The sequence below is a fragment of the Balaenoptera borealis genome (genome assembly GCF_965194805.1).
Source record: "Balaenoptera borealis genome assembly, chromosome: 9".
NCBI lineage: Eukaryota > Metazoa > Chordata > Mammalia > Artiodactyla > Balaenopteridae > Balaenoptera > Balaenoptera borealis.
Genome location: NC_138873.1, coordinates 14,356,480 through 14,376,837, shown reverse-complemented (window position 1 = coordinate 14,376,837; position 20,358 = coordinate 14,356,480). Strand labels below are relative to the sequence as shown.

The following is a 20,358-nucleotide window of genomic DNA, read 5'->3' as shown; positions in this document are numbered from 1 at the left end:
TGTGAAAAAAGATGGCTTATTCCATAAATGGTGTTAAGAAAACTAAGTAGCTGCCTGGAAAAATACGAAGCTGAATCCCTGTCTCACATCTTACACCAAAGTAAATCTCAAATGATGATTGCACAACTCTGTAAATATACTAAAATCCATTGAATTGTACACTTTAAATGAGTGAATGATATGATATGATATTATATCTCAATAAAGTTGTTATAAAAATAAATCCCAGAAGATCAAAGATTTAAGTGTAAAAACATGGAACTGTATTAGAAGGAAACATAAGATAGTTTTTAATATGTTATTGGAAGGGAGAATGACCTTTTCAAGCAAGACATACTGTTCTAAAGCCATAAATGAAAGTTTGATAAATTTGGTTATGTAATAATTGAATATTTTGCAGAAGAAAATACTAGAAACAAAATCAAAAGAAAAATATGACAAATAGTGAGAAAATAATTAAAAGCACATAGAACAAAAGGCTAATTACTGTAATATATAAAGAGCTCTTAAGAATCAATGTGAAAATGGCCAAAAACCCAACAAAAAATATGGGCAAAGTACAAAAGCAGGCAGCTCAGAGGAAGAGCTTATACCAGTATATTCTCCTACCAACAGCCTAATGGTACAAGCTCTTTAGAAGCAATATTTGAACTATTTGTCCAAATTAAAAATACATAAGTCCTCAGATCTAGCAATTCGGCTTCTAGAAATTTATTCTATAGCTATTTATACATGTGTCTAGACATAAACATAAGTATAGTCATTGCATGAAATGTTTGTAACAGCACAATACTTGAAATCAACCTAAATGTCAACCAACAAAGAAGTGGTTAGAGAAATAATAGCATTTTGTTTAGTGAAAAACTATGCAGCTCTTTAAAACAGTTGATGAAGAACCCCAAAATATATCAATTAAAAACAAAACAAGGTGCTGGACAATGTGTTTACTGTTCATGTTTTAAATTTTTATCTATTGCACAAACATATGTTTGCATAAGCATAAAATAGTCTAGCTTCTTTCTATTCCCCCAAACCCATCATGCCCCAAATTCAGCTCATGAATAACAAGATGAATGAATTCCTTTCACATGTATTATCTCTGCATTTAATTTCTGCACCAACCCTATGGGAAAGATACTAATACTTTCTTTTGAAAATATTACATGTTTTGAAACTTTGAGTTTGCTTATTCAATAGTTGCAACTACTAATGCTAAATCCTTGATGCCAAAGCTCTGTTGTACAGGGAAAAAGCCTAAACTTCTTATATAATGATGTAGGACATCCTTCATCAACCGACATTGTCCTTCTTTCCCAGATTACTCTCCTATCTCCTGCTTCTAGCACACTGCTCCAAGTTCTTTCACACTGTTCCTCCTTTCCATGTTTAGGGCCTCTTCCAACGATGCTTTCACACCTCAGCTCAATGAAATCCTATTTACATTTTCTTAAAGTGTCAACTCAAATGCCACCCACTCGGCAAATCTTTACCTGTCATCCTAAGCAACACCAATGGTTCCAGCACAACTACAACTCATAGTTTTCCTAGTTTGTCCTGTATTTCAAAAGCATTTTATATAAGTCTATTAAAACTGATTATATTATTTCAAGGTCATGAGCATATTGAGATTAGAGGCCCTATTTTTATTCTCATTACTACCACAACTTCTAGAATATAGTAGCAGTTTGAAAAATATTTATTAGAAAAATTATTTACCTGAATTCGAATCATTTTTAATTACCTATAGGTTGAAGAACTTCGTATTCAGCATGACAGGTTTTGGGATTGAATAATACATCTCTTCTAAGAATTTGAAATGAAAATGTTTTATTGATGGAAAATCTTTCTTCATCTTGCCTTCTAGAATTCAAATGAATGTTCATGCTCCATGAAGAGAATGGGCTGTGGTTTTTTGTTACAGATTTGGAGCCAGTAAATTTTTATGAATGTGAACCTTATCATGTCTTCTGGAAGCTTTCCTGTTCTTTAATTCCTTTTTCCTGTGTTTTCATAGGAACCAGGGAAAATGTGTTGAGGGCATGGTGGAGATCTTTGACATGTTGCTGGCTACATCGTCTCGGTTCCGTATGATGAATCTCCAGGGAGAGGAGTTTGTGTGCCTCAAATCCATCATTTTGCTTAATTCTGGTGAGTGAACAACATGGGAAATTTTAATGCTGGTTACTAGAAGAAATATTTATTTGTATTTTCAACCAGGTACAAGCTACCTACTACAAAGACATAATCACAAATTGATAGAAACAATTAACACATTTAAAATAAAAAAATAAATAAAATAAAATGCCTATCTTCTTTTTAAATTACTTATGGAGGTGAAACCATGCTGGTCAAAAATGATGAATGAAAAACAAAAATTGAACACTGAATCCAATGGCCTTTCTGTTGAAATACTTTTATCCTCTCACAGATATTGGGGTTGTTTTTATTAAAGTGGTACATGTATGTGGACATAAGTCTGTTGTTAGTTGTATATGTCAGAAAGTAAGTAGAGCGAGTGACCCTGTTAGGATAGTGTGACCAATTCTAAGTTCCAGATCATAAGCAAAGAGGCTTATTTGAGACAGACCATGTTTCTGGTCAAAATTGATTAGCTGAAAAATATAATTGGCTCAGAGATAGAAAAACCTAGTTCTAAAACTGAGGAACGTGGAATTCGGTACATTGGTCCAGCTGAAAGAGTGGTTTTCATTTGAACCATGGTGTCTAATTCAACTGTTCCCTCCTATGTATTCATTTGAGAAAGCTTAGCTGAGAGTGGCATCTGTTTTTTTTTTTTTTTTTTTTTTTGGTGGTGAGGTTAGCTGTTGCATAATGAGTCACTCCAGGTCACCCAGATGGAAACTATGGCTCAGCCTGAATCAGCACCCTGACTCATCCCAAACTCCTCGGTAGTTGAGTCTAAGCACTAGATCCCCAGTCTGTACCACCTGAAGCTTAACAATGGGGTGTCATCTGCACTGTAGATGCCCTTAATCTGGACCTTAGTCCCCCAGCCTCAGGCCTACCTCATGCCGGAGACCTCATTCTCACATACAAATCACAACTGTTTGGAAGCCCTGGACCTGATTTTAGATTTAGTTTCTTACATCATTCAATACGGTCTCAAAGTTCCTAATAGCTGAACTACAGTTTGTGTTGATCCCATATGGAAAGAGTCGGCACTCCCTTGTCTTTTGAGATGTTTTGTTTCTTCCTGATGAATGCCAATCCGGATCTTCCCATATCCCCTAACAATTTTCCACTTCTCTTCCCCACCAATGCTAGTAACCTATATTGCTTAATGGTTGTCATAGTAATCATTCTCACTTAACTGATAAATGGAAATCTGTACTATTACACTAGGCAGGGACTGAATTACAGAATGAAGTTGCATGAAAAATAATGTGCTCTCTACTAAGGAAGTGATTACCGCTCCATTCAAGTTTCAGTTTCCACTCACGTGCATTGTGCTTTTCATTTGAGTCATTTGTCCTGTATGTTGAAGGGTCCAGATCCCACAATGGCTCTTTATTGGATGAGAGTTCTGGGAGCAGTGCCACTCAGCTGCACAGTGCCAGGTCCTGAACCTGCTCCTTCTTCGATGGAGGGCTGGCACACGCCGACGTCTCTCATGTGGGCAAGCTGTTAATTTCAGAGAAGGCAGGCCTGTCAAGTGCTGGGACTTTTTTCCTACCTTTACCAGGAAATAATACCCCGGACAGGAAGTGAAATTAGCTGGAGTTATAAAATCAACAAAAGGAGCTGCTCTGATCTTGGTAATCAAAAATATATCTTTCAGATCTGCAGAGTTTTTCCCTGCATTACTGGTCTGTTCCTACGGGAGGGTGTTTCTTTTCATATTATGTAATAAAAAAAGACAGGACTTTTGCCATCAAAATATTGGATTTATAGACCTAAGTTTGTTAAATCCCAGAGGAAAAACTTTAAGCCCTCACAAGAAAGTATTTATTAAAGACTGGCACCAGCATCTCCAAACAGTATTTCCCATCGCAGGATGTGGACCTCCACCTGCTGCCCCCTGACACCAGTTAAACTTTCCTGCTCTATCCTTGTTCTTTTACCTCTTTCTCAGGATCTTCTGTGAGCTCCCTTGCGCCAGGAGGGTCGGAACGCTATTTTGGAAATACAAGGCACTGTTTTACTGACAGAGTTTATAGTTGTCTTTTTCATGAGATACCAGCAGCTAGTCTTTTCTTGTAAGGATGGCACTGCTGGCTCACGAGCTGTAGCAAAACAGAAGCCATCTCTCAACCTGGGAAAAGTGAAATCGCTCTTTCCACTCCAAAAGTGAGCTCTGTTTTGGAAAAGCGGATCTGCCGCTGAGCACAGCTCCTCGTGTCTCATATTGTTCCTGAAAAACAGAATCCAAAAGGCCATGACTCCTAAACACAGTGGTGTGGCGCTCAGGGCCTTTTTCAGAGTCAAAAAGTGATCAGTCATATGAGGGTCACCACGACGATCAACAGCTTTTTCCCACAACTGGAGGTATGGACTTTTCTAAAAACCCAACCAATTCATGGCTCTGATTAGGGGCAGCTCTTCACCTGTCATGAGACAAAATACAAAGTGACTCTAATTCCTGGAATCTCTCACAGAAGCCAAGCTAGAATGACTCAGGAAACCTGCACTAGAAGATGCTTTTCTGGTCCCTGGGAAATAAGACCTCAGTGTATGGAGGAACCCTGGGTTTTGGGCTGAGCCCCTGTCAACAAAGTCTGAGAAGGGTGTGTTTACATTGGCCTTGACTTTGGGGCTGAGACACAAGGGGAGTTGAAAGGTTGTTATGAGGACCTGCTAGGAATGTCTTTCTGGAAGCCTTGAGAAGGTCTCCCAAATGCCAACATTTCCAGGGGAAGCCCTCTTCACAGCTGTTTGGGAGTGGGAGGTATTCATCATTTCTGAGAGAGAATAATTTATTACTTTGTTTGCAAAAGCCTCTAATCATCCATAGGACAAACACTGTTTGTTTTTATACTCCCCATCAAAGGACAGAGGCATTGCTAGTTAATCCAAAGATGCCCTAGCCAAATCAACGCTAGCGTCAAGGCATTCTGAGAACTAGCTGGACAGGGTCCAAGGTAGGGCAAATGCGAACAGAGCAGATGAGCTCAGGGCACAGGGCTGTGAGGCAGCAGCAGTGGGAGAGGAGGATGGAGCTGGAGCTACAGAGGGGGCCCAGGGAGGAGGTTCTGTGCCCGTTTACTGTGTTCCTGCTACCCAGCGTGACTTCACTTCTTCTTTGTAATTCCAATATTTCAAATTCTTCAGGTCCAGTTCAGATCTCACCTCATTCAGGAAATCTTGCTACAACCCAAGTCCATAATGAGATTTTCTTCTCCAGACTATTTTAGTTCTTAGAGCCAGTACCTCACAATCTAGCATTTGGCCAGTTGGTGCACTGATTGCAATAATTGATTCAATAATTTCATTCATTTATTCAATAACTCGTCAGTTATGGAATTCTCACAGTGAAATTTAAGCCAAATATATGAAAATGAATGACATCGTTCTTTGGTTTTGGTTTTTCAGTGTTTTATTTTAGCCTGGATGGGTTCTTTATGTGTGTATGTCCTAATTTCCCTATAAACTATTAAATTTTTTAATTCCTCACAGCCTGTGAACTGCCAACAAGTATTAGACCATTCAGTCATTTAATAGACGCGTATTTGCTGGGCATGACCAGAAGCACCTAGAAAGTCCCCATTTTTCCCGTGCTGTTCCCACCATGATGGAACATATCATCTTTTTCAGTGTACTATAGATCTAGGTAATGTCAGACTATTAATGGGAAAAAAATAATGCCCATCTCCTTGGGTTATTGTGGGATCAAGGGGAAACTGTGTATAAAGTGTCTAAAGCAGTTCCTGGAACATAGTAGGTCCTCAATCAGTGACAACTGTCATCATCACTCATGAGAATCTCTGGCTTAAACGGAGTCAGTTCATGCCTGTTTTTCAATAAAATTAAGTGCTTTTCGTTTAAAGGCCTCCCTTCCGCTAGGCTTAAAAAAATATGCAAGGACAGGAGGGTAATAATAACAATAGAGATCGTAACTGTTCTCCTGAGGCTTTGTTAATTGTGCTATTTAACTTTATTTAGAGAAATTTTAGAGCAAGATTATCTCATGGATAGTAATTGATTGTTATTTGAACCTTAGTTTTGATGGACCTTAACGAAAACTCTGTGGTGTCCGCATTCACCATCAGTTGACTCTGCCTCTTCTCATCCTCTTTCCCCACCTATGTGATCCTCATAAAGCCTTCAGAATCCACTCCCATTCAGAACACCACCCATTTAGGAAGTGTTTTTCAAGACTCGGAAAAATTCATGAGTCAAAGCTTAATACGTATAAATCTACGGTCTCTAATAAATGTTGGGTTTGGCCTTCAAAATCAATTTAATAATTATTTCTCCCCATTTTCTGAACATCTTTCTGACCACAATTCTTTATATGCCTCAGTAATTCTGAAGAGCCTCACGTACTTCACTCCCAGGTAACTTTATCCAACTGGCTCCCTGGAGAGCCTGTGAGACCCCTGACTGCAGCTCCTCTGCCCTCTGTGTTACAGTGGATCTTCTTTCCTCTCCTGACCCACAAACTAATTCCAATTACTCCAACTCTTTGCCTGCTGGATCCCGGTGTTACCATTGGCAGGCATGTTTGTTACTCCTGGAAAGCCTTCTGCTATAAAAATGTTGTACCCTTGATTACCTGTTCATCCAAAACTGATCTTCAGACAACATTTCTCTTTCAATTGATGGAGTATTAAAGAAGAATAAAGAGCCAAAACCACTGGGGCTAAAAACCCGAGGTGGAAAGTTAAAGGAAAGTAAAATGCCAGGAAGGAAGAATTATGACAACATCTCTAAAGTGTGTATCCCGGTGTTCATTTAAAGAAAAAAGGATATGGAATATCCTACAGGTGCATATACATTAAATGTAAACCTAAAAATGGTACCAGCTCTTGTCTGTCACCTAGTTCTGCTTTGTTAATAATGGCATATCTTGTCATCTTGATGCCTTGATGAAACATCTGATGCGGAAGCTGGTGACATCCATTTGCTTTGTATATGTTCACCAGAGGCTGCACTCTCGTCAGAGAAGCATTTGTAATCATGATTAATTATAACAGGCTCCCATCACAAAGACTATTTCCTCTCTCGGAGCTGAATTCTTTGCTTTCTCTCTGCTAATTTTTAGACAATTATTTACTGCATTGATATTTTTAAGTGTAGAAGTTAGACAATGATTCAGAGTCCTATATTTAGATGAAAGAACATTTAAAAAACATACTGTAAATATGTTGACTGTAAACATTAAGGATCATTAATTCTTAACAGTTGAAGGTTCCTGATGGGAACAAGCCTTGGAATCTCAGATAGACACATTGTCAGGTATGCCCGCTGCTGTCGCAGTGGAGAAGATTTGATTGTATTATCTCTTGAGTTCTTTATAATGCCAACCTTCCTCTCCAGGGAGCCTGCTTATTGTGGTAATTTTGAGATAAATGTCACTTGATAGTTATTAAGTGGTTCGCTGTCTTCTCACTGGCTGATGGATCCTGTAGGCAGTCGACAGCTCTTGGAGTCTTTCCTTGCTCCCACCTAATGGTGTGGCCTTAAGCCTCTTGGCCTCCGTTAATTTCTTGAACACTTGGCGCGCCATGGACTTTGTCTTAGAGAGCCCAGGCATTCAAGAGAAGCAACTCTGGCACTTACCTAGGGGGTGATGGATGCCCTTTGATAAGCCACTTCCCTGAGCCTCATGTGTAAAATGGAAATAATGATACCTAACACACAGAATTGTTGTGACTATTGAAACAATGACCATCTAGTACCTGGCACATAATAGGTGCACATAAATGTCAGCTGTAGACTCTCCAAATACAAAAACCCTGGCACGTTTTTCTTAGCAGATGATACATAACTTCCTGCCTGGAAATTCTGAAGTGGGATTTCACGCCGGTCATTTGGGGTTAAAAAAATTGCATTCTCACGGCAAAGATGCCCTTCTTGTGAGTGGAATAGTTCCAGGCACCAGATGGGGTGGACTGGGTCCTGTGTCTTCTTGCAGAGACTTCTTGGAACTTCTAAGGAACTGGGGGAACCAACCGAGTGCCTGTAACCTGGGGAAGACTCTTTGGACGGGGCAAAGGCAGGAGCCATTGGGAGCCTAGAAATCCTTGCGATGATCCTGACATTAGGAGCAGTTATCCATTCATATTCGAGAACCTCAGAGGGAGGAGAAGCTGCCCATCCTTCTATGCTCCAAGGAGCATGGACAAAGGCGGAAGCCGTCTCTTAGGTCCTGGATTCAACCACCATTTTCACCCACATTCTCTAGGGTCCAGAAATTACCTGTCCGTATTCTTAAGTTTGAATAATATACGGGACCATTAAAAAAAAGAAAAATGCCACAGACTACCCCACTGCTGACTTAAAATGCTCTTTGTATGTTGCTTAAATATGAATAATCACATTATGTAAATGAATGAGTGTAAACTCCATGTTCATAGCTCTTATATACACACAAAACCAAAACAAATTCACAAATTAAATACAGACTGAAAGGCAAACTGGTAATAATGTCTTGGCAGAAACCGAGTTGCCTTTTGCAGCCTGCTGGGGCAGATCTCTGTCTGCTAGTCTACCAAGCCTCTTGTGAGGGCCCTGCCCTCCCGCCTTGTCTGTGTCCAAAAGGATGGCAAAGCCTCTGCTTCCGTAGCGCCCTGTTTTGGCAAGAACACATCATTTATGTATTTTGTTTGCTTCTGCATTTATTTTTCTGAGATACTTAAGACATAACTGTTAGACTTGAGGCCATCATCAGCACGGGTGAAAAATATGTAACTTAGGAAACAGTCAAAGATGATATGGATTATTTAGATGGGTCCATCTCAATACTCCACACGTTTCCATCCTCTGGGGGGGGTCTTTGAAAAAATTCTGTTGCGGGGACCCTTCCCAGAGATTCCGATATCATTAACCATGAATATCGGCATTTGTTTAAAGCTCCCACCAAGACTTCAGTCTCACCAGGACTGAGAACTCTTGATCTAACTGACACAGAACATTCTGAAATTAATGTGTTAATGATATTTTTTAGAATATTGTTAAGATAAAAGCGCACAATTTTAAAAGGCCAAGAGACAGTTTAAGGACCTTTGAGAATCCTCTTTTAATTCTCAGCAGTGTGTGGAAATTAGTTTGAAAACGACTGCTGTAGGTGATGAAATGTCTGCTAAGTTAAACTAGTTCTCTAGTACATTATAAAATGAACCATTCTGCAAACTGTGGGGAAAAACTGCTAGTTCTCAGAAAGAACATTGCCCAGCATGGGGGACAGGAAATGGAGGCCTGTCTTTCACACATTGGCTTGGGCAGGGGACACAGGCAATTAACAGATCATTTCAATGTCATGAGATAAGAGAATGTCACGATGAAGGGAAGCAGAGTGTCCGCAGAGACGGACAGCAGGGTCCTTACCTGAGCACCGATGCTTCAGCTGAGTCATTAGGGTGAGTTGGACTTGGCTGGAGTCAGAAGAAAGGCAAGAGGGAAAGTTCTGGCTCCACCATTAAACTAACAGGGTCTCATCAAGCCACTGGACCTCTCTTCACTGGTCTCCTCAACTATAAAATAGAAATAGTAATTCTAAACAGTCCTGTTAACCCAAAGGTTTGTCACGACATAACAAGATAGCTTAAAAATATGAGCTAATATCATCATTACTATTATAATCTGTTGTTTTTTTAGAGGGAAAATATTATGTGATCTAATCTCCTGCAGAGACTTTGCTGTCAAGATCTCCCTGTTCTAATCATAGGACAAGAATTACACTCAGGCCCTATATTTGGAAGGGCCATAGATGCCCTCTCTTTGCCCTCATGCCTGGCACATTGAACTATAAATCTAAATGTGTGTTGACACTTGAACTGAAGAAGACCATGAGAAAAACAGCAACAAAATCCCACTAATTTCTTGAGCTCAGAAGTGAAATAAAATATTGTTTTTTAATGGGGTTTTCCTTTCCTTGCATGATACTCATTGAACAAGTAAAAGCCATATTGGAATATGTATTCTTCCTGAAACATTTAAATGGAAAGTCAGACTGTCAAGTTTTCAGTCTAAACCAAACACCCCTACACTTAGTTGGAAGACCTATTTCTGGGTGTAGCCTTTCATGTGTGTGCCCACGGCTACATCTGACTGCTTCTCTTGGGTTGAAAGAAAGATGGAAAAACAAACTCCCTGCCTCTCCCATGGGGTCCTGGTCCTTGAGCACCACATCAGCCCCAGCCTCCTTCAGCACTTTCCCCCCGGGGATACGGCTACTTTTGTATGTTGAGGTAGCTTGAGGTTGCTTCGGTTCTATTTTCTCTGAGTTTTTACTTTATATCTACTTTTTAGGTTTTGTTTTTCTTCTGGCATATAAGACAGACAGCAATACCCCCACTGAACTGAGTGATATCCATGGATTTATAAGCTACTATATGTTAGCTTAACTACCATTTATTGAGGATTTACTACTTTTCCAGGCATTAAGTGCTGGAAGGGAAAAGCTGCCTCTAGTTGCCTCATCTGTAAAATGGGAGGTAGTAGTAGTTCCTGCATACTAGTTTGCATAAAGTGAGCCATGTGGACTGCTCCCTGGACCCTAGGGATGCTCCATCAAAGTGACCCCATGGTCATACCAGTAGTGATTATAGTAGCAGTGATTAGTAAGGCAGTTTCTACCTCGGGGACCCCACGATCTTAAGATAAAGACAGATATAAAAAGAGAATTGCTCTTTTTTTTTTTTAATAGATCTTTATTGGAGTATAATTGCTTCACAATACTGTGTTAGTTTCTGTTGTACACCAAAGTGAATCAGTCATATGCATACATATGTCCCCATATCCCCTCTCTCTTGAGCCTCCCTCCCACCCTCCCTATCCCACCCCTCTAGGTCATCTCAAAGCACCGAGCTGATCTCCCTGTGCTGTGCTGCTGCTTCCCACTAGCTATCTGTTTTACATTTGGTAGCGTATATATGTCGATGCTACTCTCACTTCGCCCCAGTGTCCCCCTCCCACCCCGTGTCCTCAAGTCCATTCTCTACGTCTATCTCTTTATTCCTGCCCTGCAACTAGAATCATCAGTACCACTTTTTTTTTAGATTCCATATATATTCGTTAGAATACGGTATATGTTTTTCTCTTTCTGACTTCAGAACTGTTCTTTTTAAAAATAAAATTATGATTACAAAAAAATATGTTAAATTTAGATAATTTTAGAATAACAAAATATATTATTAAGGAAATAACCACCTGAGGTTAACCCACCATGTGGACTTTTTGATGGATCTTACTGCAATAGAGTATAAGCGTTAAGAGCAAGGAAGTCTAGTTCCAAGTTCAAATCCCCTTTCTGCTACTTAGTAGTATGACTTTGGACAAGTTACTTAAACGCTTTGGGCTCCTGTTTCCTGGTCCATGAAATGGCGAGCATAATAGTGCCTACCTGTTAATACAGGTTAGCTTTTACAATACAGTGCCTACTTTAGACTAACAAACACTTAATTTGTGCTCAAAACTATTTTCTTTTCTTTTCGTACTGCGTGTATATATATTCATCTTTATATTTACGCATGTTAATTAGGATCATACACATGTACTCTCTTTAAAAATAAGATTGTAGGGAAGTCCCTGGCTGTCCGGTGGTTAGGACTCTGAGATTTCACTGCCAAGGGTGCAGGTTCAATCCCTGGTCGGGGAGCTAGGATCCCGCCAGCCGCACAGCCAAAAATAAACAATAAAAATAAATAAATAAATAAATAAAAATAAGACTTTAAATGGCTGGCATAATCATTCATGAAGATATAAGATCATTTATTTAACAAATCTGATATTGTTAAACACAAGTGACTTCTCTCTTTTGTTATTATAAACAACGCTTGTTTTGCATTCTTATAATTGTCTTTTGCCTGCTTGTGATTATTACTTTGGATAATGTTTCTCAAAGTGGAATTGCTGGGTGAAAGAGTATAAATATCATTGTCTCTTGATACATATTGCCTACTGCCCCAGAAAACTTGATCAAATTGCACTTTTACATAAATGTAACCTTTTCATGCATGTGGAAGACAGAGGTGGGTGCGTCCGCCTCAGAGGTAGAGATGCAGACAGCTTCCTCCAGCCCAACTACTGCGCTCAGCTGTGAAATTCCCAGGCAGGAATTTCTACGCAGGACATGTTATAAACATCACATTACAAGCATCCCAAGCTCACTCCTCTGGAAGCAAATTATCGCTTCAGAGAATGTTGTTGTATTTTATTATCTATTATCTATATAGGCGCTTGTTATGTCATTTTTAAATTTTATGACTTGCACAGACACTGTGCTGGTGAACTGCTCTTATTCTAAGCAGTCAGGATGCACAGAGGGTTGGCATTTAGTATCTTACCCTCTGCCTTTGGTCCCTTTGCCACTGTTTTTACCGAGGGATATTTATAAAAAGAAAGACAAGAGGCTGAATGGCCGTAAGTGAACCTCCCTTTAAAAACTCATCTCGGGAAGGACAACCTGCCTCCTCCAACGATTTCATTTGCTCTGGGTTCTGGGGCGTTGTGTGATTGACACGACCTTTCCTAGTCAATAATGAGCTTGGAGGAACAGCTTACCATGCGACCCCACTACCGCTCTAGCCTTGCCCTTCTCTGGTGATCAAGAAGCTGCTGGTTCAAAGAGTGCCCTGTCTGATCTCATGGATCCCAGGGATCAAGAGCAATCGAGTCTCCAGATTCTTGCAGCTGGAAGCAGTCAGACACTGGGGTCCCTGGTCCAGCTCCGAGGATGGCTAAGCATGACTGCCAGGAGGGGGCATCGGCAGGAGCAGTTTGTTTGTTCTTTAAAATTGGCAGCAGCAATACTGGTGAATTAAACCCAGAATGTAAAATGCATTTTCATTTTGACGGTGAAGCCCTTACTTTTGGTAGAGCGGATGTTACTCTGAGTGAGATAATATAAACTTCGTGTTCAGTTAAAGCCAAGGACTCAGCACCTTCTAGTAAGACCTTAATGCTCTGCTTCCTTTGCGTTCCAATTTGCCAGTCCTCGTGGGACAAAACTGATCTTTTCTGTACTTAGATAAGTAGCTCAGGTTACCGATGACATGTCGGAGGTATTTCCAACCAAGAAAATTTTTCTCCAAAGCTTTAGTAACAAATTTGTTAGTTCCCTTTTCTGCCGAAATGGCAAACCTTGAAGAGTTTCAGAAATGCGAACAGCCTTAGGGATGATAGCAGTATTATGAAAATAGTAATAAGTAATATCCCTACAGCAAGCTCCTTAGTCCTTGGAATATCCATCACCAGCTCTGTTTCCCTCTCGTCAGTCCAGGCATTGACAAAGCTTGTGAAATAATAGAAATGAAAGGCACTTTGACTTTGTATTTTCAATAGCATTTTCTTCTACCAGATTACGAAAGGCATACATGCCTGAGGCAGAGAACTTGGAAAATACAGAAAAGTCACCAAGAAAAATAATCTCCCAAGTAATCATAATTTCACTGCACAAAAGTAATCATTGTTAACATTTTGGTAAATGTTCTTAATTAAAGAGACTCTTAGAAGATGCCTGGGTCCACCAGCACTTCTTCTTCACACCATCTTGCACCTTGTTTGGAAAATTTGGAGTGCTCCTAAATCATTCCAGGAAAATTATTAGTTTTCTCAAATATCTCTGGAGGCGAGGCTATTGGCAGTCATTTCTAGTTTCTCACAAACCTTGAAGTTAGGAAATTCTTTGTGTAGCCTTTCAGTACTGGCCGGGGGTGAGGGGTATTTGGGTGCTTGTTCCAACTCTGCCCTTTATTTACCCACAGGGTGACCTCAGGCAAGTCCAGCCTTGCTGTTCTGTCTGAAAACCCTCCCAGCAGTAGCATCCACTAGCCCCAGCTCCTTAACCTCTCTGAGCCTCTGTTTCCCAACAAGTAAATTAATGAGTGGATCAGTAGGGGGCCTTTTTACATTAAAAATTATTTATTTAAAGAATGTCTATATGTATAACTGAGTCACTTTGCTGTACCGCAGAGATCGGCACAACATTGTAAATCAACTCTCCTTCAATTTTAAAAATTAATAAAATTATTTATTTATTTGTAGAATTTATTTTTTACAGCAGTTTTAAGTTCATAGCAAAGCTGAGGGAGAGGTACAGAGATTTCCCATGTAACCTGCCCCCCTCCACGCCACCCCCAGTCTCCCTCATTATCAAAATCCCACACCAGAGAGGTATATTTGTTAGAACCAATGAACTTAACGTTTACATACCTTTATCACCTAAAGTTTATAGTTTACGTTAAGGGTCACTCTTGGTGTTGTACATTCTATGGGTTTTAAAAAATGTAAAATGACATGTATCCATCAGTATAGTATTGTACAGAGTAGTTTCCACTCTGTATGTTATTTAGGACATTTAGGACATTCTGCCCTAAAAATCCTTTGTGCTCTGACTATTCAACCCACCCATTTCCCTAACCCCTGAAAACCACTGATATATTTTTTACTGTCTTCTTAGTTTTGTCTTTTCTAGAATGTCATGTAGTTGGAAACATATATTATGTAGTCTTTTCAGATTGGCTTCTTTCAGTCAGTAATATGAATTTTAGATTTTTCCATGTCTTTTGATGGCTTGACAGCTCGTCTCTTTTTTTTTTTTTTTTTGGCTGCATTGGGTCTTCGTTGCTGCGTGCGGGCTTTCTCTAGCTGTGGTGAGCGGGGTCTACCCTTCGTTGCGGTGCGCGGGCTTCTCACTGCAGTGGCTTCTCTTGTTGTGGAGCACAGGCTCTCGGAGCACTGGCTTCAGTAGTTGCAGCACGTGGGCTTCAGTAGTTGTCGCATCATTTCTTTTTAGCGCTGACTAATATTCCATTGTCTGGAGGTACCACAGTTTATCCATTCACCTACTATAGGACATCTTGCCTCCAAGTTTTGGCAATTATGATTAATGGTGCTATAAATATCCATGTGCAGGTTTTTGTGTGGACATGAATGTTCAACTCATTTGGGTAAATACCAAGGAGCATGATTGCTGGCTTATATAGAAAGGGTATGTTTAGTTTTGTAAAAGTCTGCCGAACTGTCTTCCAAAGTGGCTACACCATTTTTCATTTCTACCGGTAATGAGTGAGGGTTCCTGTTGCTCCACATCCTCGTCAGCATTTGCTGTTGTCAGTGTTTTAGACTTCGGCCGTTTTAATAGACCTGTAGCGGTATCTCATTGTTGTTCCAATTTTCAGTTCTCTACTGGCATATGATGAAATGCCAGGTGAAGCATCTTTTCATATACTTATTTTCCATTTCTATATCTTCTTCGGTGAAGTATCAGGTCTTTTGCCCATTTTTTAATTGGGTTGTTGGTTTTCTTTTTGTTGAGTTTCAAGTTCTTTGAGTATTTTGCTAAGAGTCCTTTAGCAAAGGTGTCTTTTGCAAATATTTTCTCCCAGTCTGTGGCTTGACTTGGCATCGTCCTGAGATCAGTGCTTTGTAAACCTTCTGCTAGAGCCTCATGTTTCAGAAGGAGCCTCTGGTCACCAGAGGATGGGGACGTGAGGCTGAGGAGGAGGGGTTGAGGGAGCAGGATCCAGTCTCCCCCTCTCCCTTTCTCCTGCTTTAATCAGAGAAGTTTGACTTCATTCAGTTTATAAACTATGTGAATGTTTCATGTGAAGTTCACTCTTTTAAAAGGATTTTGATGCTCAAAATGGTTTGAAAAACACTGAAGTTAAATCCATAATTCTGGAATTCTGTGTCTCCTTTTTGCAACGTAATACGTCCTTTCACAAGGCTCTATTAAGGAGAAATGAGATAAGCCTGTCACAGTCATGTGATACTTTTTCAACACAATTTTCATCTACTGTAGAGCTCACTTGAAATGATGGAACTGATACATCTAAAGAATAGGTATCATCTACATGTCCACTTATCTTTCTGAAATAGTAATTGTGGATACTAATTATCTTTTTCAAAATAATCAGCAAGAACTATCAGCCATTTCGCCATTTTGATTCTCTATCTAGGAAAAAAGGGGAAAAAAATATATCTGAATCTTTGTGGTTCTGGAGATAAATATGCAAACCAGCACCAAGAAGGGGTGGACTTTACAGTCACACAAGAAGGTGTCACTTCACAGTGACCAGCGTTGCTCATCACAGGGTTTTTAAATAGTGCTGTTCAACTCAGGATGATGTGAACATGTGCATTCAACCAACTATATATTCTTAGGTCATATGTCATTTTTTCTGGCTTCGCAGTTAAGTCAGATGAACGTTTAATGATGTTTTATAAACATCTGTATTCACACTAACCCAGTTTATTAACTTGGCAGAGGAGGGAGGGGTGTCCGGTTCATTATTTTGTTTTTACATTGCCTATTCCACAGAGGATTAGAACTGGCTTACTAAATTTCATGTGATGCAGAGGGAGTAAGGCAGTAATTAACACAATCTGAAAAAAAGGAAAATAATGTGAAGAAAATAATAAATTCAGGAGTCAGATTAGCACACAGTGGTCCATCTGTACAGTTGCTAGGAGTGGGCCACAAATTTGGCTCTCAGTTTCCTTTGCTGGGCCAAAGCAAAGGGAACACATTCTATTATAAGCTCCACTGGCTTTTAATAAAAATAAAATAAAATAGACTAGTTGTTCCACATAAAAACTCTCCTTTAGGCACATCTTGACAAGGTCTATTTCTCACAACCAGCACTCGATCAAGATTATGCAACTGAGAATTTGAGTGTTTTATTCTCTGATAAGAAAGTAGGGTGCAGATATCTGAGGTTGCCAGTTAAGGGAAGATCCATATATTTTGATAATCAGCTGGGCAGTTGTTAGGGATAAAGGCCTCCTATGAAAATTGTTAACTGTGTACAGGGCCTGATAGGATGGGCTCAAGCCCTGACCATTATACTAACAAGAGTGAAGGTCAGGACTGGGCCAAGGCATTGAGACGCTGTAGGATTCATAATGTGGAGCAGGAAGTATTCAAATGCTGTTTCATCTCATGATGTTCCAGATCAGGAGTCTAGTCTCCAATTTGCTGGTTCTGGGTCATTTTCCTCCCTGAATGTCTGGTGCAGATATCCAGGTGTGCTCTGTTTACTGCTGCTGTATAATAAATTACCCCAAAACTTAATGGCTAAAAAAAGAAAAAACAGGTTTGGATTCTATTAGTCATGGATTTGGATAGAGCACAGAGGGCATGGACTGTTTCTTCTCCACCATGTCTGGGGCTGCAGGTGAGGGTCATCCACTGGGAGTAATTTGATAGTCGTTGGCCAGAGACATCTTAAAGGACTTTATTCACATGCCAGCGATTGATGCTGGCTGTTGGCTGGGACATCAGCTGGAGCTATCCACTGGGATGCTTATCTGTGGCCTTGGCTTCTTCACTACCTGTTGCACTGTACCCCTTACAAGATGGTGAGGCCTCCAGAAGCAAGTGTCCCAGATGACAGGCAGAAGCTGTATGCCTTGTATGACAGGCATGTCATACCTTAGAAGCCAGGTGGCGTCACCTCTATTCCATTCTATTGATTGCAAGCAAGTCATGGGTCCACCCAGACTCAAGGGAGGGCCATAACCCGCCCATCTCCATGACAGGAGTGCCAAGATCACGTTGTAGAGATGCATGTTGGATGGGAGATATTGTTGTGGTCATTTTTGGAAAATAAATCTGCCCCAACGTGTGTAAAGAGCCACTCCCTGCTCTGCGTTGTTGCTCCATTGTCTTTGAAATGCCAGGTGAGAAAAGGTGAGATGCAGGGAAACAAATTCAGCCAGAATGTTTTAACCTGCCTTTTCTGGGAAAAAAGTGAAACCCTCAAGGCCTCCTGAGACCAGGCTAGCTCACCTGAACTAGGCGTTCCCCATGGAACCTTGTGAACAAACCCCTTTGTATTAGATGGGCTGCACAGTTTCCATCAAGTGTCTCTTCAGACTGTCTTCTTCTTGACCTCAGAAAGGTAGTAATTGACTGGAGAATAGGAAAATCAGAACCCTGGCTGTTTCTTAATATATTACAGACATAATTAACAAAAAGAAGGCTCCTAAGCAATATAGATTCATAATGGCTTCACCCTAAAAGGTATAAGGCTAGGATACTATTTATTACAAAAAGTAAAGACTTTCATATATAAAACTGAGACACGTGGCTGCCACTAAAATTGTTTTTTTTTTTTTTCAAGTGCACATTTGAGATTTCTTTTCAGGCCAATTAAATCAGTTCATCAGTTTCACCATCTGAAATCATTCAAATCATTAAGAGATTTGTCTCTTGAGTCTGCTTGAATGCATTGATATACCAAGTATTCACCTTCAAGAAAATCTATTAGATTTCATTAAAAATTACATTAAATTGATGAAAGTCACTGAATCATTCATAGATGAGTTCATAGTCATCTGTGCCAAAAGGGCAGTCACGGGTATATAGTGATGCCAAAATAAAAAGACCGCCATGGTCCCTGTTGTGTTGTGACCTTCGCTGTGATCCCTCTCACTGAGACCACTTAGAAGACAACCTGGAGGAGTGTAAGATCTTACAAAGTCTAGAGTAACAGTAAACGTTTGCTCGAGGATTGGGCTATGAACAACTTCTTCACCTTTCAGTAAATAATCACACATTGGTAGAAGGATGGAAGTTTCCTACATATGGACAAATATTGCTCATCGCAATACTCTTTTTGTTCAATTCATAAAATGAGAAGTCAGTTCCTGCATGGTATAGAGCAATCTCTGAAATCTTAGTAATGTTGGGAGCTGCATCTTTGAATGATAACTAACTAAACATTCTGGCATCCTGGGCTTACCTCTTGATTCTTTGAACTTATTGGTTGCTATGAATTATGTTAGTATTCAGAATGAATGGTTAGTATGACAGGGGATGATGAGGCGGTTCTAGAATCTAGATCATGCTTTCTATAACAAAATGTGGCAATATTGGCATTTGGGAAGAGAAATAATTTCTGACTATGCAATCGAAGCCCTTAGAAATGTGGAAAATGGCAACAAAAGGAGGTATGCAAAGCGTCCCTCTGACTTCATCTGTCTTTATACAAATGTATTCATTTATACAGTCAGTAAGTCATAAAACACTTCTCATATTGCATTAGAGTAGGACAACTATAACAAATAGGCCCCAAAATGTATAATGGCCCAAACAAATGGAGGTTTGTTTCTTCTTTACTTACCAGTGCTGGGTGCTTGAATAGGTTAGTGTCAGAGCCTTCTTCCACGTGGTCGTGCAGGGACTCTGCAGTATTAATTGGGTGACTTCCATGGTCATCCTAAGAGTTATCTCTATTCTAACCAGCCCAGCCAGAAAGGGGAAAGAAGCATGGAGGACCACAATGTGGCAAGGAAATGAAAGGAGAGGACATTCTCAAAGTAGCTTCAGCATCATGATAAGGCATTTTTCACCGAAGATAACGGTCAATGTTTTCAAGAGCTTACACTGTAGTAGCTACAAAAGAACAAATCATGGTAATCATGTGATTCCTAATCCTAGCTGAGCATCAGACTCATCAAGGGGGAGCTTTTTTGTTTTGTTTTGTTTTTAAAGTATTATTTATTTATTTATTTATTTATGGCTGTGTTGGGTCTTCGTTTCTGTGCGAGGGCTTTCTCTAGTTGCGGCAAGCTGGGGCCACTCTTCATCGCGGTGCGCAGGCCTCTCACTATCGCGGCTTCTCTTGTTGCGGAGCACAGGCTCCAGACGCGCAGGCTCAGTAGTTGTGGCTCACGGGCCCAGTTGCTCCGCGGCATGTGGGATCTTCCCAGACCACGGCTCGAACCCGTGTCCCCTGCATTGGCAGGCAGATTCTCAACCACGGCGCCACCAGGGAAGCCCAAGGGGGAGTTTTTAAGAAGCACAGATACAAGAGCTCCACCCTCAGCTTTCGGTCAGCAGATTTGGGTGGAACCTGAGCAGCCACATCTTGGAAGACCCCACAGAAGAGTCTGAGAGACAGCTATGCTTGGGGATCACAAAGCTTGGGGATAAATCTCTTACAATTGCCAGGAACCAATACCAGTCTAATAAAACATGCATATCCCTTTGACTAGCCCAAAGCGAAATAGATAACAGTTTATCCCTATACGTTGTTTTTTTTACAAAAATGTAATTTCATGTAGTTTCACAACTGTCATAAAGGAGGAATAATATTGAACTAATTTAAAATAAAATGCTATGTCTTTTAATGCAGATGCCCAGGCTCGACTACAGTAGAAAATATGATAAAGTAGTAAAATGCTTACATGTGTTTATAATGAATGTTTGGATATAAGATGATTAGAGCC

The 20,358-nt window shown here is 40.2% G+C and overlaps 1 protein-coding gene and 1 long non-coding RNA gene across 4 annotated transcripts in view; one reads left to right on the top strand and one right to left on the bottom strand.

Moving 5' to 3' along the window:
- Window positions 1-20,358, top strand: part of ESR1 (estrogen receptor 1) — a 259,159-nt gene that overhangs the window by 228,257 nt on the left and 10,544 nt on the right. For 2 of the 3 annotated variants that reach the window (XM_082405482.1, XM_082405483.1), the window contains exon 7: window positions 2,015-2,148. In XM_082405482.1, coding sequence (XP_082261608.1) covers window positions 2,015-2,148 — 134 coding nt within the window. Of the gene's footprint in view, window positions 1-2,014; window positions 2,149-4,093; window positions 4,372-20,358 lie in introns of those variants that run through there. The other variant, XM_082405484.1, reaches the window with a different exon arrangement.
- LOC309634950 lies at window positions 1,811-20,357 on the bottom strand. The gene is made up of 4 exons (XR_014248520.1): window positions 9,508-20,357; window positions 4,083-4,133; window positions 3,461-3,642; window positions 1,811-2,145 (listed from the first exon to the last, which is right to left on the bottom strand). It is a non-coding gene; the product is annotated as an uncharacterized lncRNA (long non-coding RNA).